Source organism: Ctenopharyngodon idella, chromosome 16 (assembly GCF_019924925.1).
Source record: "Ctenopharyngodon idella isolate HZGC_01 chromosome 16, HZGC01, whole genome shotgun sequence".
Lineage (NCBI taxonomy): Eukaryota > Metazoa > Chordata > Actinopteri > Cypriniformes > Xenocyprididae > Ctenopharyngodon > Ctenopharyngodon idella.
Window position 1 is genome coordinate 34,082,286 of NC_067235.1, and position 21,434 is coordinate 34,103,719.

A 21,434-nucleotide genomic window follows, 5' to 3' on the forward strand; every position below is an offset into this window, starting at 1 on the left:
ATAATAATAAATAAAAATAAATAAAATAAACAAAAACCATAATAAAATATTATTAAAATATGTTTTTATATATAATTTTTTTTTTATTTAATTTAAAAATAATATAAAATGATAAAATAAAAATAAAATAAAAAAAATAAACAAATACATTTTTTTTATTGTTTTAAAAATCAATACAATTATTCAAGAGATCATAAGATGCATTATAAGGTGCATTACAAAGCATAATAAATTAATTAAAATTAATCAAAATATGAAGTTTTCTGGAAAAAAAACATCAAAATTAAGTGACTTTATGCTTAAAAAAAAAAAAAAAAAAAAAAAATATATATATATATATATATATATATATATATATATATGCCAACAGTGTAAGAAAAATAAACTTGTTTTCTATTTAAATTAAGGTTTTTTTCTTACTCCATTGGCAGATATTTTTTCTTGTTTTAAATACAATCTCACTTAATTTTTATGCTTGTTTTTGGAAAAAAGAAAAAGACAATATTTTTAATTATTTTTAATTAAAAAATTATTATTTATTTTATTTTTTTATATTTATTATTATTAAAGGAAATGTATTTATTATTGATTGATTGATTGATTGATTAATTATTAAAGGAAATGTATCTTGATTTAAGGATGTTTAGATATTTGTACTTGAAAACAAGACAAAAAATACTGAATGCAAAAATCATTTGGAAACAGAAACAGAAAATCTAGTTGAAATCGCATTGTATTGTATTGTGGGATACAGTATTTTACTCATTGTGCTCAGTTGTGTACTGCATTTTGGCAAATGACATAAATAATCTGGGTATTGTATGCATGCAAAAAAAAGCGTACAGTAAACATATTGCAGAAATAGTGAGTTTAGATAGCATGCTTTTCCAAACACAGCCTCATTATAGAATTAAATCACAATTCGCAAATGTTCTCTTCAAAATGTGCGCAGTATTGAACAAATAACATAAACAGTTTCTTCCCGCCATAGTAACAAAGTATGTACTTCTCAACTGCACACTCATTCACATCTGTGTTTGTGTGGTGATTTCCCCTCAGTCTGGCTCTCGACGCCCTCTCATTAGCATATGGCCGTCTTGATTGTGTTGTGAGACGGATCTGCTGTGTTGTTGCACAGCTGGGCGATTCTGACACTTTCTGTCTGTTATGGTGCATGTCTCCTCTCCCTCTCTTTTCCCATTATGCCCAGACAAGACCTTAGATTAAAACAGGAAAAAAATGTTCCTCCCACTTCTAAATGTCTGGTCACTTCACCAAGTGTATCTCATTACAGCCAGAGCTGGGCGTGACTGGCCTGTCAGAAAGATATCAAAGCTCTTGAGTAAAAGACTCTCATCTCACGTCCAGCTAAACAATCACATTTAATTGGATTTTTCACCAGGCCCATTAAATCATAGACAAGGTTAGTCAGGCACCAGTTGCTAACGCAACCCCTGCTTCATTCTCTCTTACATCGCAAACAAACTAGCAAATCCTCCCGGAGAACAGCGCCTGGAAAAACAACAAACGGTGTTTGACTGGCCATTGTTTGAACGGCAAAAATACAGACTGGGGGTAAAAGTGATGCACAACTTTAGTGCATTAAAGAGCTGCTGGTTCAATCTGACATGACCTACTTTCCTCTCTATTACTCTACTGTCCTATGAATAAAGACTATATATACTGTATATACTCTATAAATTATGTATTTACTATATAAATATAATAAAAACAAATTAAAAAATAAATCACAGAAGCCTCTGCTTGCCGTTTTTATATATCACATTTTAAATTTTACTTTTTAATTTTATTTAAAAAAAAATATATAAAAATATAAAATAATAATAAAAAATGAAACAAAAAAACAAGAACATAATAAAAATAAGATTATATATATATAAATGTTTTAATTTTATTTTAAAATATAAAATAATAAAATAAAAATAAATAAAATACAAAAATAAACAAAATAAAATTTATTGTTTTAAAAATCATAGAAGCCTCTGCTTGCCATTTTTATATCACATTTTTTATTTTACTTTAAAAAATATTACAAAAATTATAATAATAAAAATGAAATAAAAATTAACAAGAACATAATAAAAATACAATTATTAAATATATATTTTATATATATATTTTTTATTTTTATTTTATTTAAAAAAAATATATAATAAAAATAATATATAATTATAATACAAATAAATAAAATAAAAAATAAACAAAATAAATTGTGTTTTAAAAACTACAGAAGCCTCTGCTTGCCATTTTTATATATCACATTTTTAATTTTACTTTTTAATTTTATTTTTAAAATATTTTTAAAAAATTATAAAATAAAAAATAAAATAAAAACAAGCAAGATCATAATAAAAATAATATTATTAAATATATTTAATATATACATTTTTAATTTTATTTTAAAAATATAATAAAAATAAATAAAATAAAAATAAACAAAATAAAATGTATTGTTTAAAAAAAAAAAAAAAAAAATCACAGAAGCCTCTGCTTGCCATTTTATATATCACATTTTTAGTTTTAAAAATGTGTGTATATATATATATATATATATATATATATATTATATTATATTATATTATATTATATTATATTATATATACACACACACTTTTTTTTAAATTTTCATTTTATTTTAAAAAATAATATAAAATAATAAAATAAAAAACAAAACAAAATAAAATTTATTGTTTTAAAAATCTTAGAAGCCTCTGCTTGGCATTTTTCACTTTTAAATGTTTTGGAAAAAAAAAAAAATACAAACACACATATACATATACACACGTATATAATTTAAAAAAAATATTATCATAGAGGCTATGCTTGGCATTTTTCTTATATTTAAATTTTGAAAATATTATAAAGTAATTATACTGGTGCATACTGAAAATTAAATATTCTTCCTTTCTTAAAGTCAGCATGAAACAGAAGATGCGATAGACTTTTCTTCCATATTGTGACGTATATCCGAGTGAAACGGTTTCTGGAATGAAACAAAAACTGTACAGTGGGACTTGATTTTGTCCTTCGGGAATTGATTGGATCGTAAGAAGTTGGGATCTGAATGTCTGATGTCAGTTGTGTGCACTGACATATAATTTATAATAAACACTGCAACTTTCTGTAAAAAAATAAGAGTTTTGGTTTTGTGATGACTTTAAATATCCCTTCCTGTACTTGGCAACAACTGTTTGGCTAAAATGATGTTATTTAAAAAGTAAAATTGAGAGGATTTATCATCAGAAAGCTGAAAAAGCGAAGTGTTAGTGTGTGATCCTCCAGGGACTGAGTGTGTGCTGTTCTCACCCGTGTGTGTCTCTATCTCTGTGTCCTCTGGCAGATGGGACGTCCACACTGTGTCTGTCCTCGGTGAGGGAGCTGCCGTCTCAGCTGCAGGATCTCTACCAGCAGGGCTTCATTCTAACAGCTGTGCACCCCTTCGTCCACCCCTGCGGCCCCGAGCCCGCCAGCGTCCAGCGCCAGCTCTACCGGGCAGTGCTCATCAAAGTCTCTGACAGGTGGGGTCACAACACACACAGTGAAACATGACAGCTGCTCTGAACTCCACAGGTGGTGCTGACATTTATTACAGGGGTCATGTGTTTTTTTTGCCTCAAATCTCAGGATTTCTTGCACCAAAAACATCATAATTTAGTGTTCATGAGCCTTTTCCTCCCTTTATCTGACCCTTCAACAGGCTGTTTGCTACTGTACCTTTAAGACTTCACTAGGTCCAATAGATTTGGCGCTGCCACATCCTCTTTGCAAAGCCTGATTACATTATAACTGGACTACAATACAGATATGCAAGATAGTCTCAGACATTCAGACTGACGGCAGAAGGTCTGGACTCCTTAGAGCGCAACACTCAGGAGCCAGAAGTAAAACCCCATTCATTTTCTCCATACTTTGACATATAAACCTTTAAAGGGGACCTATAATGCTTCTTTCACAAGATGTAATATAAGTCTCTGGTGTCTCCAGAATGTGTCTGTGAAGTTTCAGCTCAAAATACCCCACAGATCATTTATTATGGCTTGTTAAATTGCCTCTATTTGGGTGTGAGCAAAAACACGCAGTTTTTGTGTGTGTCCCTTTAAATGCAAATGAGCTGCTGCTCCCAGCCCCCTTTCCAGAAGAGGGCGGAGCTTTAACAGCTCACGCTTCGGTTGCTCAACAACAACAAAGCTGGAGAATCTCACGCAGACAAAATGAGGATTGTCAGTAAACGGTTTTCAGCCTTACATTGTTCAAACCGGGTTTATGTAAATTTTAGGGTAAGTGATTTAACTACTGAGCTACGAGGTTGTTAATCGATGATATTTGCTTCTGCTGAAGCCGTCAAGCCGCATTATTTCAATTTCTTTTTAAAATAATGGTGTTTAACAGCAGAATTCGTGGTGAAAAACTACATTACCCATGATGCTGTACAGAAAATTCCACCAATCAGAGAGTCGAAACAAAAGATCTCTTTAGCTTCGCCCACTCCCATGAAGAACTTGGAATGATGTAATCGAGTCGGTCTCCCTACACTCTCAAAATACTTAAATATTTGTATATTTTATAACAAACTTAAAATATGTTGTTTTGAATTAGTAGTTTTTTATTTCTCCATGTTCGCAATGCTTCATGGGATTGTAGTTCTTTCCTTCACTAAAGTTGTTAAGTACACAGTCTTGTATCTTTAGATTTTTGTCAGATTTTCAAATACTTTTTTGCTTCAAAGTTTGTAATGTTGTGGTTCTCCTCATTGCTGGTTGGTTTGGTTCATGGCTTAAAATGTTTTAACCAAATCCATATGGGAGAAATGAATGGAAAGAATACTTCCGGAACCAACGCCGTTGAAAAAGTGGGTGGGGCACTAACGCACTCTATAGCAGCTTTCATTGGCCAAGGACCATCCAGAGGCCATCTGACTGACATGTAAAGCAACCAATCAGAGTTTGTTTTGGTCAGAGTCATGTCCCTACAATAACAGACCGGTGTGCAACGAATGAATATTTCATTCAAGAGCAAAAATGTTGAAAATCCAGTGATCCTAAAAAGCGCTCATTGTCACAATTGTAAACACGACGGATTTCCTCTTCCATGAGGGGGTTTGGCTTCACTACGGCTTTGTTTACAGGCGGACCGTTAATGAACGCGACACACGCGTCTCCTGGAAATCCTGTAGAATTCAACTAATCAGATGACTAATTTCTAAGTGTTTCCCATTTTGTGTGCCTTACGCATCAGTTTGTGAGCGTGACGTCTGAAGCTGAAACTATATGCAAGAATACTCTGTTTTTCCCTCAACTGACTGCTGTGAATCATTTCTGCACCACTATCTTCAATCAATTTCCCCACCACAGTCGACCGTAAGATGCATTTTACACACAAAATCTTCAGTTCCAGTCTGCTCATCATAAAGACACGTTTAGTCCACCTGGAAAGGAAGATGTTTACGAGGTACTGGATTCATGGAATAAACACTTTTGAGGAAGATTTAATTACCAGATTTGTCCAAATTTACCAGGTTACTGAAATAAAAAAAAAGGAGTTTTGAGGTAATGATGCTGAAAATTCAGCTTTGATCACAGGAATAAATTACAGTTTACAATATATTCACATAGAAAGCAGTTGTAATAATATTTCACATTTTTTTCAGAATTTTTGATCAAATAAATGCAGCCTTGGTAAGCATTTAAAAATTCTTACTGTTCTTACTGATGAACTTTTGAACACTAAAAAATGGTAGGTTAAAAACAACCCATATTGGGTTAATATATGGGCAAACCCAGTTAAATGTTTGCTGGGCAGTTTTATTTAACTCAACTATTGTTTAAAAATGACTATATGTCTGGCTTAAAATGAACCCAAAATATGTTGGAAATTAAAAATCAGACACATAATTACTAGAGGCAACAATAATAATCAAAAGGTGAACATTACTAAGCAATTTAGTAAATGTTTATTGTTTAACTATTATTCATTAAACTTATAAATAAATGTTCATTTATTAAACATAATAATAAACGTTAATTTCCAACCTATTTTGGATCCATTTTAAGCTAGTAATATAGTAATTTTTAAACAATAGTTGAGTTAAATAAAACTACCCAGCATTTTTTACAGTGAATGGTAGAGTATGTACTCTACCACTGGTGTTTTTGTACAACTGATTGCAGATGTACAACTTTTATAGTGAATAAACATGTAAAAACAAAACCTGTGATTGGTTGCTGTGAGTGTCAGTCACACAGTGGTCAGAATAAGCTGCACACTGGCTAGACTTCACAGTTAGTCCAAAGTCTCTCTGCACGAGACCAACACTTTACAGTCCGTCACACAGAGTTGGTGAATGTTGAAGAGCGGTTCGATAATCCTCTGGCCAAACAGTGGCAGCGACTCAAAGTCACATCCACTCCCTGCCTGGAGCGCTGCTGGATCGCCGTCGCAGTGTCCAGACCGGCCTGGCTGCGTAAAGGGTACTGAGCAGGAGACACCGAGCTCACGTCCACCCACACACACACACACACACCACAGGCAGTGACCACAATCACATCTCCATCTGCATCTGTGTGTGAAGTGTAAGACTGCAGGCATGTGTCTGACCCCATTGACCTCTTCGGGAGATTCCCTGGAGGAAGGAAGGAAGTGAGGTGATGGTGAAAACTTCTCTTACCTCAGTGCTGGTGGTCAACAGGAGATCTGTAAACTTCTCTCAGATCCAGCATCACGTTTCCACTGATTTGAGGGACGAATGTTAGCGTAAGTGAACGTGTAACCTGCCAACAAACAGCATCACAGTCTTTGTTTACAAGTTTAATGATATCTAGAGCTTAGTGAGTGTTTTCAGATTTGAAAAGAACCTGGTTTAAACTGGTTGCGTTGAAATGGAAGTAGCGATAGATCGTTTCTTCCTTATTTTTACGTGCATCCAAGTTTAATGGATTATCAAAAAAGTAAAACATGTAAGACGAGGGCTTGATTTTATCCATTAGTTGTCAATAGGACTTTGAGATGTGGGCGTGGCACTCATAAATGGAGGAGGATCTGAATGCGAGCTTGTGGACGATTGTAAGAAAGGGGCGGAGTTTAAGTGGATTAAATGATTGCAGATGTCTATCGTTTCACTAGAAGATCAAGTTATGACATTTTTGATTAAAAATTACAAGGTCAAAAAGAAAAAGGAAACACCGTTGTTCAAAAGTGTGGGGTCAGGAAGATTTTATTTTAAAGAAATTAATATTTTTATTCACCAAGGACACTTTTAAATTGATTAAAAGTGGCATTTATAAGAATGATTTCTGAAGGATCATGTGACACTGAAGACTGGAGCAATGATGCTGAAAATTCAGCTTTGATCACAGAAATAAATTACACTTCACTATATATTCACATAGAAAACGGCTGTTTTAAATTGTAAAAATATTTCAAAATTTTACTGTATTTTTGATCAAATAAATGCAGCCTTGGTAAACAGAAGAGACTGAGCCCAAATGTTTGAATGGTAGTGCATGCATGGATGAATCGATCACAATAAGATTAATAACATGCATTAGAAAACAGAAAGTGAATTTTAATTTCAAACCAACTTTAACACAGAAAACAATTAAAGTCATTTAATTCAGTGTCTTTTTTTTTGATGTAATGTCAGAAGTGCTTTAACGAATATAACAAAATTCCTAGCAACCCACGCATACTTATGATAATTGTAAATATTCTCATTTTATATTAAAGGGGCGGTTGATTATGATTTGACTTTTTTAACTTTAGTTAGTGTGTAAAGTTACGACGCTCAAAGTTCAATGCAAAGGGAGATATTTTCTTTTAAAGAATTCTCTGTTTAAGGACTACAACAAATGGCTGGTAGGGACTACAACGAGCTTCTTCCCGGGTCAGTGACATCACAAACCCTAAAATTTACATAAACCCCGCCCCCGAGAACACACAACAAAGTTGTAGTAGTTTTTTGTTGCTATGCCGTCATTTTACACCGGACTGCTTCACAAACGAGGGTCAAATTAATGCTGGATTTGCACAAAAGATTAACATGACGGCACATGCTAGTCGATGAGTTGAATCAACTCCACAGCAACTGCATAAATTTATCCACTAACCATCAGAAACGTCTAAAAGTTGTAACTTCTTCCTGAGTCTCTCCATCAGTGTCGACTCCGGTTTGAACAATGTAAGGCTGAACACCGTTACTGACAATCCTCATTTTGGCTGCGTGAGATTCTCCAGCTTTGTTGTTGTTGAGCGACCGAAGCGCGAGCTGTTAAAGCTCCGCCCTCTTCTGGAAAGGGGGCGGGGAGCAGCAGCTCATTTGCATTTAAAGGGACACACAAAAACAGTGTGTTTTTGCTCACACCCAAATAGGGGCAAATTGTATAATAAATTATATAATTTTATAATTAATAAACTATAATAAATGATCTGTGGGGTATTTTGAGCTGAAACTTCAAAGACACATTTTGGGGACACCAGAGACTTCTTACATCTTGTGAAAAGGGCATAACAAGTCCCCTTTAAACAGATGAGAAAAATTAAGCAATTTAGTTTGACTTTAAGTGTTGTGGACATGATCCCAACCCCTGGCCTCTAGTGTTGGGTCGAGACCAGCAGGTTTTTCGCAGTTAAAATGCACATAAAGCTTCCAGATTGGCGACTGGCACCTTGTGCATGAAGAAGGGGCTTCTGAGATGCAGTGTGGATTCTGTGGCAAATTAAGGTTTAATGCAAACACTAAGAAGGGAAAAAACCCTCTCTATATTACTGTTGATCTTTTGGCTACTCTTCCTTTATGTATAGACGAAAAGCAGCACTGCGTGAGGGACAGAATGAGCCTGATCTGTAAGCCGTACTGTAACATTACACAGTTCAGTGCATGTCAGGATGAACTCTTGGCACGACCTCCCTCATCTTAATGCGTCATGCACTGAAAAACAAGAATGTTCACGCAAAAACTCATTATTAAAGTCATATACACACTCCATCGCTCATCTTAAAGGAACAGCTGATGCAAAAATGACAGATCTGTTATTTACTCGACCGGCTTTTGTTTCAAACCATATGCAGTCAGTTTTTTTTTGTGGAACACAAAATGAAACATTTGAAGGAATGTAGACAATTTTCGATTCTATACCACTCATAGTGACCAAATAAGGCTGATTTAGCTAAATATATATATATATATATCTTAAGATTTTCTATGTATTTTTAGAGATATATTTATATATTCATTGAAATTGCTTAAAAGGGCTTTTTTTATTTCAATCATAAAAATTATTTTCTTGACTGTAGTCAATTAAATTCAACTCAAATTCAAAATTGTTGACATAAGCTAAAAAAAAAAAACAATTTAAGTAGATATTTACCAATCATGCTCACCAAGGCTACATTTATTTGATCAAAAATACAGTAAAAATAGTATTATATTATTATAATTTAAAACAACTGTTTTCAATGTGAATATTTAGTAAAGTGTAATTTATTCCTGTGATCAAAGCTGAATTTTCAGCATCATTACTCCAGTCTTCAGTGTCACATGATCCTTCAGAAATCATTCTAATATGATGATTTGCTGCTTGAAAAACAGAAAGAACAGCATTTATTTGAAATAATCTTTTTTAACATTATAAATGTCTTTACTGTCACTTTTGATCATATTAATTTCCATATAAATTTCTTAAAAAAAAAAAACTTTTGTACAAAACTGTACATTTCAATATTTTACAATAATTACATTTACATACATTTTTTTAGTTATAATTTATTGTCAATGTTATTAAACTAAATGTAACTTTTCCTCACACAAAGCTATCGACCACTTTTATAGTCATTTTTTTGTGTCATTTTTGGGAGCTTGACAGGCCCTGGTAACTGTATGCTTTTGCTTTATGGAAAATAGCATTGTAAATATTCTTCTGAAGTTTTCTTTTGCATTCCACGGAAGAAAGAAAGTCATACGAGTTCGTAACAACATGAGAGTGAGTAAATAATGACAGAATTTTAAGGTGAACTCTTCCTTTAACAAGTCATGTTTCATCCATAGAGTGTGCATGTGTTGCTCACAGTGAAGACTTCTGTTTGTCTTCAAGAGACCAAGAGCAAAACAAGACGAAAGAAGATCCTGTCACGTGTACGTTGATGTGCGCGTGTTGGGAGGAATCATAGTATCGAGACGGCTGCCAACCTTTGATGGCTTCGGCAAAGCTGCCTTGCTTTATCTTTGGCGTCTGTCACCGTGGAGACAGTTGCTCGCATCAGCAGCGGCCCTGAGGGATAAACCTGTGAAAAAAAAGAAAGAGGGAGGCGAGATATCAAACAGGGCACAGCTCTACTCCTTCCCTGCCAATCCCAGAAATCACGGAGGAGAGGGAGGAAAAGTGCAGATGAAAGAAAACCTTCATGGAGCCATTTCTCGCTCTTCAAAACGTCCAGAGGAGAAGACAAAAGAGCAGGAGAGGGGATGACGAGGAGGAAACGGAACAAGCTGAGAGATGAAAGAAGGATCTGTTGGGAAAATTCAGCTAAAAAGCAGTTTCCAAGTTGGTCATTACCTGGTTTAGATGGCTGATCGGCTTTGGTTAAATAGGACCTACAATGCCGCTTTCACAAGATGTAATATAAGTCTCTGGTGTCCCCAGAATGTGCCTGTGAAGTTTCAGCTCAAAATACCCCACACATCATTTAATAACAGCTTGTTAATTTGCCCCTATTTGGGTGTGAGCAAAAACGCCGTTTTTGTGTGTGTCCCTTTAAATGCAAATGAGCTGCTGCTCCCGGCTCCCTTTCCAGAAGAGGGCGGAGCTTTAACAGTTTGCGCTTCGATTGCTCAACAACAACAAAGCTGGAGAATCTCACGCAGCCAAAATGTAGCTCAAATTGCTCAGTTAATGCTGGTTCTGATAGAAAGGTGTCAGAATACACAGTGCATCAGTTTGTTGCGTATGGAGCTGCATAGACAGCAGACCAGTCAGGGTGCCCATGCTGACCCCTGTCCACCGCTGAAAGAGCCAACAGTGGACACGTGAGCATCAGAACTGGACCACGGAGCAATGGAAGAAGGTGGCCTGGTCTAATGAATCACATTTTCTTTTACATCACGTGGATGGCCGGGTGCGTCTGGGGAACACATGGCACCAGGATGCACTATGGGAAGAAGGCAAGCTGGTGGAGGCAGTGTGATGCTTTGGGAAATGTTCTGCTGGGAAACCTTGGGTCCTGCCATCCATGTGGATGTTACTTTGACACAGACCACCTACCTAAGCATTGCTGCAGACCATGTACACCCTTTCATGGAAACAGTATTCCCTGGTGGCTGTGGCCTCTTTCAGCAGGATAATGCATCCTGACACAAAGCAAAAATGGTTCAGCAATGGTTTGAGGAGCACAACAACAAGTTTGAGGTATTGACTTGACCTCCAAATTCCCCAGATCTCAATCCAATCGAGCATCTGTGGGATGTGCTGAACAAACAAGTCCGATCCATGGAGGCTCCACCTCACAACTTACAGGACTTAAAGGATCTGCTGCTAACATCTTGGTGCAGATACCACAGCACACCTTCAGGGGTCTAGAGGAGTCCATGCCTCGACGGGTCAGGGATGTTTTGGCAGCAAAAGAGGACCAACACAATATTAGGAAGGTGGTCATAATGTTATGCCTGATCGGTGTATAGTACATTAGCACAAACCTGGTAAAAATAATTGTCGGTCAGCGGAGGAAAGCCTGATTTTAAATATGAATTGAGATGTTAAAGAGATAAAATTTGTGATTTGTCTTTCCAATGGGCGAAGGAAGAATAACAAACCATCTATTTCCGCCTTCACCTGATGTTTCTCCAGAGAAGATGGGCTGGAGCTCAGACGTCAGTCGATCACGTAACAGTGTTTGATATTCACCTGGAGTCTTCGTATCCAGTTCTCCCACATCAGGATTAGCCACTGTGTGTGGAACTCGTACATTTTCTACTTCAAAACTCACCCTAATCAGGCGGTACACCACTAATACAGGAGCTCCTCTGGACCTGTGCAGATGCAAACATCACAACTGTGAACGAGCATCATGGGATTAGACTCAGCAGGCCGGGCGTTTTAAAGCGATTTGCCGGGCATTACTCATTACCTAGTGGTGAATGTAGCTGACTGTGTTTATAATTCCAAATGTCAACTGTCAAGCCCCCCATGTTCAATTTTAGTTACAGTTCCACTTCAGCGACGAGGGTGGGTGATTTATGCATCATTTTTTGATAATTGCAGAGCACCTCGCAGGGGTACCGGCACGGACCAGAAACCATTAAGGCCGATACGCTTGAATAACATTATGCATGGCTCGGTAAATAAGCTGACATCAAGAAAGATGTGATACATTATTAATGCAGTGATTAAAGATTGGGATACATAGGTTTGATGGATCCCAACGAAGGTTGTTGTCATGGCAATGCCACCACACACAGCTGGATATCGCCTGCGGACTCGGAAACGCTGAATCTGACAGCACTAGTGATATCGGCATTCCTGAGGGCAAAGATAGAGAGGTGAAAACACACTCGCACACACAAACTAAGACGATCCGCAGGCATTTGCCAACAGTGCAACCCAGCTGTGTCTAAGATCCGTGTCTGAGAGAAACCTTTGAGCGAACTGAATCTGAAGGAAGTCGAGATCAGTGTTGCTTTAAGCTTTTTATTCCCAAGAAGCAGCACTCCTGTGAGCAAGCGGCTGGATCTTTTCTGTCGAAGTTACTGCTGTTTAACCCGCACAAACAGCCTCGGCACTGCCAAATACTGTGGATTGCTGTTCTGTAGGTGCATTAGGCCTGCAGGAAAGAAATGTAATGCCTTTACATGAATAGTTCATCCACAATCGAGAAGACTTTATTTATTCAGCCTCATGCTGGTGTATTGTTCAGTGGAACACAAAAGAAGAATCGTTTTGCATGCAACAGGTCATGGTGATCGCATCTGTCAAGCTCAAAAAAGAGCCAAAAAGCAGCATCAGAACTGTAGTTAATATAACTTGTGCACTACATACTGTACAGTACTGATCAAAAGTTTGGAAACATTACTATTTTTAAAGTCTCTTCTGCTCACCAAGGCTGCATTTATTTGATCATAAATACAGTACAAATTGTGAAATATTATTACAATTTAAAATAACAGTTATTCTATGTGAATATATAGTAAAGTGTAATTTATTCCTGTGATCAAAGCTGAATTTTCAGCATCATTACTCCAGTCTTCAGTGTCACATGATCCTTCAGAAATCATTCTAATATGCTGATTTAATATCAATGTTTGAAAAAGTTGTGCTGCTTAATGATTTTTTTGGAACCTGTGTGACTTTTTTCATGATTCTTTAATGAATAAAAAGTTAAAAAGTAGGGATGCATGATATCGGCCACCATATCGGTATCAGCCGATATATGTTCATTTTTAATGTTATCAATAAGAACATTTGGCCGATGTATCAAAGCCAATAACGGATTATTTCCATCAGCTGAGACACTTCAGATGTGCACTATCCGCCATTATGGTTTTGAATTGCTTGAAATATGATTGAAATCACTTCAAAAAGGAAATACAGTGCAACAAGTCTGTCATATAGGCTACATAATATTATAATGAGAGCATTATAATTGTGTGCTTGGGACATGGCTTTTAATTGTTTTTGTAATAAGACTCTTAAAACTTATATAAAAATCTTGATTTAGATATATCGGCCAATGTATCGGTTATCGGCTTTCAAATATAAAGAATTATCGGTTATCTGTCAAAATTTTCATATTGGTGCATCGCTATTAAAAAGAACAGCATTTATTCAAAATAAGAATCTTTTCTAACAAGTCTTTACTATCACTTTTTATCAATTTAACAACCTTGCTGAATAAAAGTATTAATTTCTTTAAAAAAATAAAATAAATAAATAAATACTGACCCCAAACTTTTGAACAGTAGAGTATATTGTTAGAAAAGATTACTATTTTAAATAAACCCTGTTCTTTTTTAACATTTTATTCATTAAAGAATGCTGAAAAAAAAGTATCACAGGTTATAAAAAAATATTAAGCAGCACAACTGTTTCCAACATAATAAATCAGCATATTAGAATGATTTCTGAAGGATCATGTGACACTGAAGACTGGAGTAATGATGCTGAAAATTCAGCTTTGATCACAGGAATAAATTATATTTTAAAGTATATTAAAATAGAAAACCATTAGTTTAAATTGTAATAATATTTCACAATTTTTACTGTATTTTTGATCAAATAAATGCAGGCTTGATGAGCATAAAAGACTTCTTTCAAAAACATTAAAAATAGTAATGTGTCCAAACTTTTGACCGGTGCAGTATTCCGGCTCCAAAGTGTTCTGAAATAACAGGTTTGGAATTAAACAGGAAGAAAATAAATCCTTTGCAATAAGATTAAATGGAAAAGTTTGCTGCTTCTCATATTTTCAGCATCATTACTCCAGTCTTCAGTGTCACATGATCATCAGAAATCATTCTAATATGATGATTTGCTGCTCAAGAAACATTTCTGATTATTATTAATGTTGAAAACAGTCATATTTTTGTGGAAACTGTGATTTTTATCAGGATTCTTTGTTTAATAGAAAGCATTTATTTGAAATCAAATCTTTTGTAACATTATAAAATGTCATTTTAGATTAGTCCTTGCTGAATAAAATAATTAATTTCTTAAAAAAAAAAAAAAAAAGAAAGAAACTTCAGGAGAACCAAGTCAAGTTTGCAGTGAGGTTGCAATTTGAAGTATAACTGGAAGCTGACTTTTAGTTTTTGTGTGTTTTATAACAAATAATCACAGGAAATATTTTCTTTTTTTACATTATGAAATGTCAGGGGCCATGATTAATTGCAAAAAAGCATGTTTTTCCTTTTTCTTCTTTTTATTAATCACACTAAATTAACTTGTTAAATAGACAGACCTTTCATTCTGCTGTTCATACGCTGCTCTGATTTGTTTATCTTCATGTTAAACCCAGACTGCAGGACACAGTCATACGTGCCGCAGGAACGATATGAGGGGAATGTGTTCAGGCAGCAGATGGCCGTGTGTTGGCGGGAAGTGTGAATTCATGTGTGTGTGTGACAGAGGTGAGTCAGGGCCCTGCTGTGCTGCGACTTTGTGGTTGGATCGAGCTCTGGGTTAGTGGGTTTAATCTCTGTCCCGAATGTCACACGCACACAGAAGATGGGAGGAGAAGATGCTGGAAACAGCGGGAGAAGAGGACACCAGCTACCTCACGGGGATCTCTGTGGGTTTCCTTTAGAGAGAAACAAAACAGCTTTTGAGTTACACTCATTCATAATTATAAAGACACAGTCCCGCCCCCAAACTCACGCCATTGGTCGAGTCAAAACACCTCAGAGAGCAGCAAATCAGCATATTAGAATGATTTCTGAAGGATCATGTGACACTGAAGACTGGAGTAATGATGCTGGAAATTTGCAGGAATAAATTACAGTTTACTATATATTCACATAGAAAACAGCTTTTTAAAATGGTAAAAATTTTCATTTTTACTGCAGCCTTGGTGAGCATATTTCTTAATGTTTTTTTAAACAAGTCTCTCGTGCTCACCAAAAGTTACTTACAGTTGTCTCTGCATATTAAACTGACATAGAAAGCACTTTAACATTGAATAAACGACTCACTTCACCTTTAACAATGCTCAAGGAAATCACCTCAGAGAGAGAAAGCAGCACTCGAGTATTACAGCTGCTCATTTAGTGGAAATGTGACTTCTTAGTGCTCATTTCTTGCCAGTGCTGTGCAAAATGTTTCCAATAATAAACCTCACGAACAGATGTTCTCCTTCTCACTAACGTTTTATAATCAGTTCACTAAAATGAACTTTTTTAAGTTTTTTTCCGTGATGTATCGCTGCTCTGCACCTGTTTAAGAGTTGTATGTTTGACATTATATTCCCCTCTCTCCCTCTCTCTCTCTCTCTCTCTCTCTTCAGCTGGGAGAAGAATCCGGCAGACTTTGAGCCTTACCATCTAAAGCTGGAGGAATGTATGTCTGCGGACCAGATTCCCACTACGGAACACATCCAAGGCTACGTAAAGAAAGTAAGAAGCTCCTGTTTAGCTTCTTGTACACATAACTGAATCATGAATATTCAAATCTGCTCATGCATATTAAAATGTTGAGAAACATTTACTACAGTTCTGCCTGACAACTAGTGATCAGCCCTGCTGTTTACTACATGTAAGGTGGAAATTAAATGGATTTTTTTTTTTTTAACGAGTTTTTTAACGATACACTATGCTCTTGATTGCGGTATTTAACTATATTTTCTCTAATTTTATTTAATGTTTATTTTTCTAAATGACTATTATATCTTTTTATTTTAGGCTCTAATTTTTATTTATTTATTTTTAATGAATGTAACTGTTTAATTAATATTCTCTGTTCTGGGTTGCTTCGGGTGAGATTGAAATGGTAAAAAAGCATCATCTCTGTAAAAAAAAATAATTGCATTCTTAAAAGACAGCATAATCCTACCTTTCGGAACAGGTTTTGTGTCTGGAGTGTGCCTGTGATGTCTTAACCCTCTGGTGCTCTTCGGTCATTTTTGACCAAAAAAATTTAACGTTTTCATTTTTTAGAATTCAACTTCATTGGATTGGTACGAAACTTGGTTTTGGCACTTGCTGGGTGAACATAAAATAAAATCATGGACTTGATTCGAAAAGGTTAAATGGTCCTGAAAAAAATAGTGACACTTGTATTGTATTGTTCGTGGTCAAAAATGAATGCATTGGAAACAAATGAAAAGCAAATTTCATCTAGTGGAAACGTTCGGTACTGCGGCCAAACAAAATCTTGCTGAAAGCTAATTTTTTGAGATATCAACCTAAAATTTGGAACTACGAAGCCCCGCACATGACATGAGGGGAAAAAAAGTAGGCTAAATTGTACGGACGAAATAGTAAATCGTGCACATGATTGAGCAAATCGAGGGAATAAATTAGTAAATCGTCCACACAATTTAGTAAATCGAGGGAACGAAATAGTAAATCGTACGGACGATTAGCAAATCGAGGGAATGAAATAGTAAATCGTGCACATGATTTAGTAAATCGAGAGAACTAAATAGTAAATTGTGCACACGATTTACCAAATTGAGGAAACTAAATAGTAAATCGTGCGCACAATTTAGCTAATCGAGGGAATAAATTAGTAAATCATCCGCACAATTTAGTAAATCGAGGGAACGAAATAGTAAATCGTGCGCACAATTTAGCAAATCGAGGGAACGAAAGAGTAAATCGTGCGCACAATTTAGCAAATTGAGAGAACAAAATAGTAATGATTCTGCATGATTTACTTTTTTTCTTGCATGTCATGTGCGGGGCTTTTTTTTTTTTTTTTTAAGAGTAAAACATGTTTTGTAAACTATATATTTCATATAAAATTTAAAAATAGTATTTTTATGCATTTTTCATAATAATAAAATTTAACTTCTATAACTTTTTTCACTACAGCAATAATCTGCCAAGTGTCTTTTTTAAAAAGAGACCAAACTTCAGACTGAGCTCCAAAGTGTTCAAGATTTATGACAGTTTTAAATTTCATTTTTTTCAGTGTTTATATGTTAAAAAAGTGATTAACAGGTAATCAATGGATCCATAAATATAATTTAGTACCATAAAATCCCCTAAAAATACAAAATATAAAATAAAAAACATTGTCAAACTAAAATATAGTACATTCATTTCATTGAAATAAAAAAGGTCACTAGGTTTTGGAACATAGCTATTTGTTACAACTACAAAATCATAAATCAATATGTTATATCCTTAAAACCCTGCTAGATGCTTTTTGCAGAATATTTCTGTAAAGTTGTCATCTTTATTGATGACAATGTCAGCTAATGCAAAACACCACAGTCACTATGGTATTTTTTATAGAAATATTTTAAGGAGTTGTTAAACAGGATCTGTCCCCCTGGAGTAATGACGCTAAAAAATCAGCTTTGCATCACAGGAATAAATTACATTTTATTTATATATGAATATAGAAAACAGTTATTTTAAATTGTAATAATATTTCACTGTTTTTACTGTATTTTTGATCAAATATATGCAGCCTAGGTGAGCAGAAGAGACTTCTTTCAGAACAATCTTACCAAAAGTGTCCACAAACCTCTTGTAGTCACTATATAGACCTGTTGCGCTGTGTCGGCGGTGCACATCCGGGCGTGATTAATCGCAATGATCCATCACGAATACGATCCTTCTACCCGTCACATCAAACTCGGAAATTATTCAGTGCCCCCTCACCGACGGAGGAGAGAAATGGCTTCTTATCTATGCAATTTCATTTGCATCATTGTTGCAAATATAATGACAGGACTCCCGGCGTCAACGTTCAATATGCATTAAACAATGCGCCTGGAAAGGACGGGTCTGTTCCCGGTTTAATTTTAGAGAAAATAACCTGCGCACCTCACAGAAAGTGATTCTGCTGGTGTGGGCGAAGGCGTCAGATGGAGATAGTGGAGGCAGGCCTCAGGCTGGCCTTTATTAAAGCAGCATAATGGAAAATGGCATCATTAGCATTCCTTGACAGTTAACGATTCAATTTGGTTTGATGAGAATTCAAAGACTGGCTTCCAAACGCGAACTGACAATAAAGTGGTAGATGCTCGACTGATTTGGGATGCAGAGGGCAGTCGATGGTGGACCGCTGCCATTGTAATCAGCGCTTGCTAATTTCAAATAGCTGATGGTGTTGAAGAAAGAAAGCCGCTTTTGCAATATATTGTTTTGAACTGCATTTTATTGTTAGGGTAATGTGGCATATCAATCGGTTTTAATGTTCTTACGATGAGGAAACTGGAAATGAATGAAACTACTTTCTCCAAATGAAACTCCTTATCTCGTTCAACACAAAATGATGCTTCTCAAACCAGTTTGAGAGGTTTATCTGGTCGTCCATGTTGACAACAACAACATAAAAAATGTTCAAGATGTCAGTGAACAATTTTGAGAAGATCTGCTAAGCTGGATCAGGACCAAATCGGCACTACATAAAGTTAAATCCAAAAATACGATAGCATAGTAAACAATGTAATCTCATATTTTCCATATATAATTGAGATTTTTTAAATGTTTTTTTACAAGAAGTCTCTTCTGCATACGCACTCTAGAAAAAATCTGGGTGAAAAACAACCCAAGTTGGGTTGAAAATGGACAAACCCAGCGTTTGAGATGTTTTAACCCAGCGGTTGGGTTAAATGTTTGCTTTTAACCTAACTATTGTTTAAAAATTACTATATGGCTGGCTTAAAATGAACCCAAAATAGGTCAGAAATTAAATATCAGACACATATTTACATTAAATTTTTAAACAAAAGTTGGGTTAAATAAAACTACCCAGCACGTTGGACAAACATTTAACCCAACCGCTGGGTTAAAACAACACAATCGCTGGGTTTGTCCATTTTAAACCCATCTTGGGTTGTTTTTAGCCCAGTATCTGTTAGAGTGTGTGATCAAAAACTCAGTAAAAATTGTGAAATATTATTACAATTCAAAATATCTGTTTTCTATGTGAATATATAGTAAACTGTAAATTATTTTCAGCATCATTACTCCAGTCTTCAGTGTCACATGATCCTTCAGAAATCATTCTAATATGCTGATTTGCTGCTCAATTATTATTGGTTCTCAATATTATACTTGTTCTTATTGTTATCAGTGTTGAAAATTGTTTTTACTACTTTTTTAATAATCTTACTTACCCCAAACTTTTGAATGGTACTGTATCACGGTTCATTGATAACTCAGAGCTGTGTGAGAAGGCTTTTCATATGTTAATGACTCCGCTTACGTGCTTGTTTTGTTCTCAGAGCACATGGGGAAGATGGCTTAAGGATTTAAAGTTGTCCTTGGCTTTCCTTATTGTCGGCTACTGTAAACAATCTCATTGTTTAAGCAGGATAAACCAGCACTAGCATGGAAATTCATGTCGGTCTAAACTGGCATTGATTTTCAGCAAGCAAAATATATAGTCTTACTCTGTTTATCTCTCTTCCCAGCAGATCCAGGATGCTGCGGATCAGGGCATCATGTTTGTGGGCTTCATCCAGGAGCCAGCTGGCCTCCGCCCACACGTGCCACGGCACGGAGAACCAGAGGAACCCTCCCTCTCCCTGCACTCCAGCCCCAGCTCGCTGCACGGCTCCGGGCTCACGCCCAGCCCCAGTCCCCTGGAGGAGCCGGAGCTGGGAGACGAGTCTGGAGCGGAGAACGAAGGGAAAGACGGGGGAGGTGAGGCTCTGAGAGAGGGCGTGAAAGCTTCTGAAGGTGGAGAAGGAGATGATGTCTCTGTTGAGACATCAGCCATGTTGAAATCAGGATCTGGTGAAACACAGCAAGGAGATACACTGACACACAACAACAACGACACGGCCAAAATCAAAGACACGAGCGAGAAAGCCCTGACGAAGAGTGGTGGGTTGATCGTCTTTATCCTTTGATCAAACGAAATCTCACAAAGCTGTTTTACGAAAATGAAAGTGCGTTTTAGTTTCGACATATAATGCTGGCCAGGGCTGGGTGATGTTTTTCAGCAGGTTTTTGATGATATTCACTCTAAAAAAATGCTGGGTTAAAAACAACCCAAGTTGGGTTGAAAATGGACTAACCCAGCGGTTGGGTTAAATGTTTGCCCGACCTGCTGGGTAGTTTTATTTAACCCAACTATTGTTTAAAAATGACTATGTGTCTGGCTTAAAATGAACCCAAAATATGTTGGAAATGAACATTTATTAATAAGATTAATGAATAATAATTAAACAATAAACATTTATTAAATTGCTTATTTGTAAATGTTCACCTTTTGATTATTATTGTTGCCTCTAGTAATTATGTGTCTGATTTTTAATTTCCAACCTATTTTGTTCATTTTAAGCCAGACATATAGTCATTTTTAAAAGTTGAGTTAAATAAAACTGCCTAGCACGTTGGGCAAACATTTAACCCAACCGCTGGGTTAGTCCATTTTCAACTTGGGTTGTTTTTAACCCAGTATTTATTTATTTATTTATTTTTTGAGTGTATAGGCTACTGTTCAAAAGTTTGTGGTTGGTAAGATGTTTGTGAAAGAAGTCTCATGCTCAAAAACAACAGTAATATTGTGAAAAAATATTTCAATTTAAATTAACAGTTTACTATGTGAATATATTGTAAATTATAATTTATTTCTGTGATCGAAGCTGAATTTTCAGCATCATTACTCCAGTCTGCAGTGTCACATGATCCTTCAGAAATCATTCTAATATGATGATTTGCTGCGCAAGAAACATTTATGATTATTATCAATGTTGAAAACAGTTGCTGCTTCATATTTTTGTGGAAATCATCAATTAGTATTATTGGCAGA

At 35.6% G+C, this 21,434-nt stretch overlaps 1 protein-coding gene and 1 long non-coding RNA gene across 4 annotated transcripts in view; one reads left to right on the plus strand and one right to left on the minus strand.

Moving 5' to 3' along the window:
* Nucleotides 1–21,434, plus strand: part of LOC127497896 (raftlin) — a 98,885-nt gene that overhangs the window by 27,416 nt on the left and 50,035 nt on the right. The window contains exons 2-4 of one of the 3 annotated variants that reach the window (XM_051866677.1): nt 3,362–3,539; nt 16,003–16,111; nt 20,089–20,503. In XM_051866677.1, the coding sequence (XP_051722637.1) occupies nt 3,362–3,539; nt 16,003–16,111; nt 20,089–20,503 (702 nt within the window). The remainder of the gene's footprint in view (nt 1–3,361; nt 3,540–16,002; nt 16,112–20,088; nt 20,504–21,434) is intronic. The other 2 variants (XM_051866679.1, XM_051866678.1) reach the window with 2 other exon arrangements.
* On the minus strand, nt 3,550–20,063 carry LOC127497902 (uncharacterized). Its single transcript, XR_007925698.1, has 3 exons — nt 19,792–20,063; nt 14,962–15,300; nt 3,550–6,788 (listed from the first exon to the last, which is right to left on the minus strand). It is a non-coding gene; the product is annotated as an uncharacterized LOC127497902 (long non-coding RNA).